The following is a 7941-nucleotide window of genomic DNA, read 5'->3' as shown; positions in this document are numbered from 1 at the left end:
TGCGAATGAGCTTGATTGTTTATCTGTATGCCTCATTTAGAAGTTGCAATCAATAGGTGATAACAGACAGAAGGCACTGGGAAAAAAAATGAAAAAATAAAAAATAATGGTTTACAATGAAGATGGTAAAACCGGCTGAAAATGGAAAGGCTTCAGTTGCTTCTAAACACTGCAAAGATCATTACACTTAAATGCTTACACTTATTTAAATGACATACATAATTGAGGCAGAATGCAATTAAAGCATACAGTATAGTGTAAATTAAAAAAAAAAAAAGCTAGTATTAATTATGAGTACTAATATTGTATATATTAATTTTACATGCATAATGCATATTATTATTAATATACAGTGAGAAATAATAAGTATTTAAACACCCTGCTATTTTGCAAGTTCTCCCACTTAGAAATCATGGAGGGGTCTGAAATTGTCATCGTAGGTGCATGTCCACTGTGAGAGACATAATCTAAAAAAAAAATCCAGAAATCACAATCTATGATTTTTTAACTATTTATTTGTATGATACAGCTGCAAATAAGTATGCGAACACCTGAGAAAGTCAATGTTAATATTTGGTACAGTGGCCTTTGTTTGCAATTACAGAGGTCAAACGTTTCCTGTAGTTTTTCACCAGGTTTGCACACACTGCAGGAGGGAATTTGGCCCACTCCTCCACACAGATCTTCTCTAGATCAGTCAGGTTTCTGGCCTGTCGCTGAGAAACACAAAGTTTGAGCTCCCTCCAAAGATTCTCTATTGGGTTTAGGTCTGGAGACTGGCTAGGCCACGCCAGAACCTTGATATGCTTCTTACAGAGCCACTCCTTGGTTATCCTGGCTGTGTGCTTCAGGTCATTGTCATGTTGGAAGACCCAGCCTCGACCCATCTTCAATGCTCTAACTGAGGGAAGGAGGTTGTTCCCCAAAATCTCGCAATACATGGCCCTGTAATACTGGACATGTGCTGGTTTAAGCAGGGGAACCTTCCGTGCCATGCATGATTTCAAACCATGACGTCTTAGTGTATTGCCAACAGTAACCTTGGAAACGGTGGTCCCAGTTTTTTTCAGGTCATTGACCAGCTCCTCCCGTGTAGTTCTGGGCTGATTTCTCACCTTCCTTAGGATCATTGAGACCCCACGAGGTGAGCTCTTGCATGGAGCCCCAGTCCGAGGGAGATTGACAGTCATGTTTAGCTTCTTCCATTTTCTAATGATTGCTCCAACAGTGGACCTTTTTTCACCAAGCTGCTTGGCAATTTCCCCGTAGCCCTTTCCAGCCTTGTGGAGGTGTACAATGTTGTACTCTAGTGTACTCTAGTGTCTTTGGACAGCTCTTTGGTCTTGGTTATGTTAGTAGTTGGATTCTTACTGATTGTATGGGGTGGACAGGTGTCTTTATGCAGCTAACGACCTCAAACAGGTGCATTTAATTTAGGATAATAAATGTAGTGGAGGTGGACATTTTAAAGGCAGACTAACAGGTCTTTGAGGTTTAGAATTCTAGCTGATAGACAGGTGTTCAAATACTTATTTGCAGCTGTATCATACAAATAAATAGTTTAAAAATCATACATTGTGATTTCTGGATTTTTTTTTTAGATTATGTCTCTCACAGTGGACATGCACCTACGATGACAATTTCAGACCCCCCCATGATTTCTAAGTGGGAGAACTTGCAAAATAGCAGGGTGTTTAAATACTTATTTTCCTCACTGTATATCACATCAACAAGCAGCATAAAAAAATATTATTTTGTGAAGGTAAGTATTTTGTGAAAGTGCTCAAAAAAACATCTGAGGTGAATAAAAGGTCCGTTTGGGTGTGGCCTAATAATGATCTTTTGATTAGCATATTTGATTGACTGCTTGCGGCTTCATTTGAGTAGAACAGCGATGAACAGAAAAATGTAAATACTTTAATATAGCTTCCACTTTAATTCCACTTAAATTATTCAATTTATTAATATTATGCATATAAATAAAATATATATATATATATTTTCTTTTTGATGTTCAATAGCGTTGGATAATCATTGCAGTCACTATCACAGTCACACAGAATGTATTTGTAGTTACACTGCAAAAATGATCAACCGCTTCTCTGTATGTGTGAAAATAAGATAAATAACACCCCCCAGGCTACCTTCGTCCTTGTCATTGTGATGGACTTTGCTTTGTGATGAAACGCAATACCTGCACACAAACAATGATAAATCCTCACCTGCGGTCTTTTACATTTATATTCATATAATGGATGAAGCCGATGACTGACTGCATCATATTAAATAATAAATCATTTCAAGCTGAAATTCACCTCTACACATTTTGCATATTTATCAATTTTCATTTACCAGCTGAAATGCTGAGACACTGGAACAGATACAGACATTTAAATAATGTATTTTCTAATTAGTTAGACTATAAATGAGTTAGACATGTGAATTATTGATACTCTATATAAATAAAAGTTTATGGACACCTGACTATGTATGATTTTCAAACATCCCATTCCACACTTATCCACATTTGCTGTTATAATCATATTCGATTATTAATTTATGGCATTTGGCAGACACCTTTGTCCAAAGATCCATGTGATAATAATATAAATTCTTCTGGGGATGTGTTCCATGGCATTTTGGAGTGTGCTGGTGGAGATTTGTGCCCATTCATCCACAAGGGTGTTGGTAAAGTCAAGTACTGATGTAGGTGAGGTCCCAAAGGTATTCAATTGGGGTTGAGGTCAGAACTTTATAGCAGGAGATCTACCACTCCAGCCCATGTACACCATATCTTCATGGAGCTGGCTTTGTGCACAGCGGCATTGCCATGCTGGAACAGGTTTTGGTATCCTCGTTTAAATTAAGACATCTAACTCTAACAGTTTGTGGAGAACCTCATATGGATGGAACAGTCAGATGTCCAAATACTTCAGTCTGTATAGTGTATATGTCTTGCATGAAAATCTGGATTTTTTATTATTATTATTAAACTTAAACCCGAAACTCATTCATTGCTCATTTTTGTAATAAGTGCACATTCGCGTATTTTTCCCGAGCAAATGCAATGAAATCAAAAAGGGTCATAAGACTTAATTAGTGTCCAATTTCCATGGTGGGTTTGTCTAATTTCCTTTCTATTTCAATTGTATTATTTTTTATTTAAAATATTTATAAAAGCAGACATGATCATCAGTAAATACCTAATTGTAATAAATGTATGCAGTTTTTTATGGTCAGGTTTGTTGGTTGGTTTCCGGTCACTTGGTGGTGCTATTATTCCTTATATTGTCTACTGTTATAGTATAAATACCCATCAGGCATAACATTATGGCCACCTTCCTAATATTGTGCTGGTCCTACTTTTGCTGCCAAAACAGTTCTGACCCGTCGAGCATCAACAGCATTAACTTCTTCAGCAATTTAAAAATTCACATATTGCTATTTCATAACCCATGCACCAACCCAGCACTTTATGGCCACCAATCACGCATAACATTATGACCACCTGACTAACATTGTGTTAGTCCCCTTTAACTGTCAAAACAGTCATGACCAATCGAGGATTAACAGCATTAACTTCTTCAGCAATTTGAGCTACAGCAGCTTGTCTGTTGGATCGGACAACACGGACCAGCCTTCGCTCCCCACGTGCATCAATAAACCTCGGCCACCCATAACCCTGTCACCGGTTCGTTACTGTTTCTTCTTTGGACCACTTTTGATAGACACTGACCACTGCAGACCAGGAACAGCCCACAAGAGCTGCAGTTTTGGAGATGCTCTGACCCAGTCATCTATTTTGTTCTTGCATCACTTGCTGCCTAAAATATCCCACCCACTAACAGGTGCCATTATAAAGAGATAATCAGTATTCACTTTACTGGTCATAATATTATTATGTCATAATGTTATGCCTGTTCTGTGTACATATTGTTATGTCTACTTATATTAACTATCTGTTATAGTAAACTTGTGTGCAGCTCAAACAGTATTCAAACACCACAATAGCAAAATCCTCAAGCAGGCTTAACAGTCATAACAGTAATAAGCAGTAATAGCTTGTGTGTACGTACGGCCTCATTAAAAAAAATAAAAATAAGTCTGTCAAGCTTTAATGTTCCAAATCACTCTTTTCTTTGCATCACCACAATTGGCACAGTGATAACAATCACAATTACGCAAACAGACAGAATGACTGATGTCAATATTCGGCAGATTTTGTTCCTTTTATATTCGGCTTCCTTCTTTTTCAGCAGGGAGTCAAAGCCTGGGGTGTAGAGATCCTCCAGCCAAAAATTCAATTTCCTGGGGTCTTCCTATGACAGAAGAGAAGTCATCAGGTTCTAAGCATGTGGTCTGCAACAACTATTACACAGAGCATGTTTAATATAAACAGTTGAGTCAATCGACTTCCTACTAAGTAAAGAGCAAATGCAACCTAGATTTTCTTCTTGCCTTTCTTTATTCATTAATGTATACATTTATTTGTATATTCTTTATTTATTCATCTTCAGTAAATGTTTTATTCTGCATAGGACACCATAGCACCACACATTCACACATGGGGCAATTCTAAGCCATCAATCTATACGATAGGTTAAGAGATAAGAGTAAAACTAGAGATCCTAGAGGAAACACAAAAGATCATGTGATTCAAAAAGCTAAAGATTAAACAAGGGACCCTGGAGATATGAGGTCACAATACTGCTAGGATGTGTACAGTTATTCAGTCTACAGGCCCACAAGAGCTGCAGTTTTGGAGACCCTCTGAACCAATTGTCTAGCCATCACTATTTGGCCATTATCAAACTAAAATCCTGACACTTGCCCATTTTTCCTGCTTCTAACACATCAACTTTAAGGTAAAACGTTCTGATGAAGAAGAAAACAGTGTTGTATTCACTGCATTGGTCATAATGTTATAATGTCAGTAAATAGACTATAGACTGTTACATTAGTTACAAGCTAATAGCTAATACAAAAGTTCTACCCTAGCTTTTCTTCGATACTAGTTGCTGAGCGACGGTACAAATAATACCATTTTGTACCTGTAGAATAGCTAAGTTCCCCCGCAAAGAATGTCTGTCATAATCCTCAATGGTCCAGGATGGTTTCGATCTCTGGTTCTCCTCCGTGTCAACCTTCTTTAGGTCTACATAGAGTGGGTTCTGCTTAATATTTGGTTTCAGAGTGAGTCGTGTAATGTGCTGTTCCAGCTCACTGTCTCTAAATCCAGGTTCCTCCTCCGGTGATGGTGGTCTTTCTGTCTCTCTCTTTCCTCTCCGCTCTCCCTAAAGGAAGAATACCGAATGGACATTAAGGCTGAAACCAATAAATATGTCAAACATATACTTTTGTTGAATAGATAATGACGACAGAAGGGGGTTATGAATATGCTGAATAATATATGCACTGCTAGAACCGATGATCCTTCTAATAAAATCTAAATATTATATAGATATCATATATTAAAGATGAATGCCTCCATCAGTATGCATAGAGACAGTTAAAATTGGATTGAGCATCGATCGTAATGTTATGTCGCTTATAGTTTGTAAATAGGAACCAGTGTATGCTGTTTTCATGAATGATAAGATATGAAGATGGCACAGCAGCCAGATGTAAACTTGAGTCAATTCATATCTGTTCCGATATAGACGTGAGAGATTTGTCTAAAAATAAAACTGATGCTGTTTTAGAGACGTGAGAAGCACACTGTATTCTGTTTTATGCATAAAGTGGAACATTTTATTTTAGATACAAAGAACAGTGAAAAGGTAGAAGCAAAAATTTTGTGAAAAATAAAATATAGGTACAGAGACCTGTGAAAAAAAAATACAAATGGTAAAAAGAGAAATCAATAGAAACAATGTATATAGGTACAAAAACTAGTTTGAAAAAAAAAAGGTTTAAATACTAAGACTAAGACTCGTGTGCACCAGGTTGCACACGATGCACTTTATGTGGCGAGGACACTTACTAGTCCTCAGCTCTGTGTTTCCTGTTATGTAGCTTTATGTTGTAAATGTAGCAGCAGGGTTCTGGAGGAACGTTGTTTCATTTCACTGTGTACTGTGTCAGCTATATATGGTTTAAATGACAATAAAAGCTTCTTGACTTGACTCTTGACTTGACTTGACCAGTGGAAACAACATTTTTGAGGCAAAGTAAAAAAAAAGATTCAGGTACAAAGACTACTGTGTGTGTTGGGTTGAATTTTGGATGAAATACTAGTGGGAATTACAAGATGAGCAGAAAAAGCAATATGTTGGCACAAAGCTCAATAGAAGGATATATTTCTAACAGTATTGGTAACAGTGGAGAGCTGAAATTACCTACAAAGACCAGAAGAAGAAATTATTTGATAAATAACACCGGAGGGAAAAATATAACACATTAAAGTAAGATTCGGGTAGAAAAAGAGAAAGAAATGTCAAGCAAATGTCAAACATGCATTTTTTTAAATTTATATTATTGTAAAAAAATATTTATTAGTACTCTTTACTGTTATTTTTTTGTAGAATGGTTTCTGGGTTAGGAGTGACCAATGTCTTTTCCAACAACTGTAAAAAAAATAAATACAATAAAAAACATTTACAGTTCATTGTCCACCTTCATACGATCAAGCTTTCTTGTTTTGCTAACGAGTGTTCTCCTACCTGTGAGTATACCCTGTTGTGCCACTGCCTCTGTCCAGAAAGTGCTGCTCCTATCTGGAACATTCCGTGGGTTGCTGGTAGCATCCCTACATCAAGTTGAAGGAATTTCTCTGGATGATTATTATTGGGGAGAACTGTAATGTCCATATTTATCTCCCAGCTAACACGGCTTTCTCTCGACTCAGGCACATTGCACTCATTACTTATTAAAGAAGAAGCAGGTGTCAGTGGAGGGTGTGTGTAACCCTATCTAACCCAGGCCATGGTTTAAGGAAGTTCTGTAGGAGGAAAGCTGAAAACTCACACCTATAAGCTGTAAATCTATAACACAAATAGCATTCTATGGACATTATCTGCTTATTCTATTATTTCCGAGCCATGTCGTAGATGTTTCTTTAATTTCAATGTACAAACAAGACATTCTGTCTAGATATCAGTACAGGATCAATTACATTTACAGTATATCTCAGTATGTAATATTATAATATGTGTATAATAAAGGAATATATGAAATGTTAACTCTTTCATTAATTGGTTACTTGATATCTGCTTGTCATACTTTCTGAGAAACCTCTATTCCCACAATACATCGGTCTATACATATTCTTCGACTTTTTAGAGCTCAGATTTAGTATTCATTCACATTTACTGGTTCAGCTACAGAATGTGGTGTTCTTTAACAAATGTAATTCTACTTTACAGTTTACACACAACACAGTGTAAACTGAAGTGCCATGGGCAAAGCTTCTTACCACTAGATGGCCTAGGTGATAATTTAGGTGACGTAGGTCAGTGTGGCGTCACGAAAAGGCTGCGTAGATGTCAAATAAGACAGAGAAAGAAGGAGAGGTGAGGAGGGAGGGGGAATTGTTTAGCAGCATGTCGTTTTCCGGCCAGATGTTCTTCTCTCGCGTCTTCACACTGACTGTGATCTGCCAGCTTTCAAGCACCCAGGCTAAATTCACCGGCATCAATTTGCTGCTACATTGAGCTTATATAAACACCTCAATACCAATTTGGCATATCCTAATTACCTTCTGATTGCTTTAAAATTTCCATTAATACCAAACTTATGTTATATACTGCTACATGGTGGAATTCAGTGATAACAGCAGTGTCACACTCCAAGCTTTCCACTCTAAATGTTCGGCTAATTACCTCCACAAGTTGTATCTAAGGGTAAATTAAAGAGTAAATTCGGCATTGCTGTGGCAAGTAAGGACCTCAGTTTCTCAGCCTCTTTTTTATATTTAGTAAATGACAGTCAGGTTCTCTAGAA

At 37.1% G+C, this 7941-nt stretch overlaps 1 protein-coding gene across 1 annotated transcript; it reads right to left on the bottom strand.

The window, feature by feature from the left end:
• Positions 1-4127: 4127 nt before the first annotated feature.
• Positions 4128-6809, bottom strand: LOC124393561 (major intrinsically disordered NOTCH2-binding receptor 1-like). The gene is made up of 3 exons (XM_046861473.1): positions 6663-6809; positions 5052-5294; positions 4128-4319 (listed from the first exon to the last, which is right to left on the bottom strand). The coding sequence occupies exons 1-3, from the start codon at positions 6807-6809 to the stop codon at positions 4128-4130; spliced, it is 582 nt and encodes a 193-aa protein (XP_046717429.1).
• Positions 6810-7941: the final 1132 nt, after the last annotated feature.

The sequence above is a fragment of the Silurus meridionalis genome, chromosome 11 (assembly GCF_014805685.1).
Source record: "Silurus meridionalis isolate SWU-2019-XX chromosome 11, ASM1480568v1, whole genome shotgun sequence".
NCBI lineage: Eukaryota > Metazoa > Chordata > Actinopteri > Siluriformes > Siluridae > Silurus > Silurus meridionalis.
This window is presented reverse-complemented; position numbering and strand designations above follow the sequence as displayed.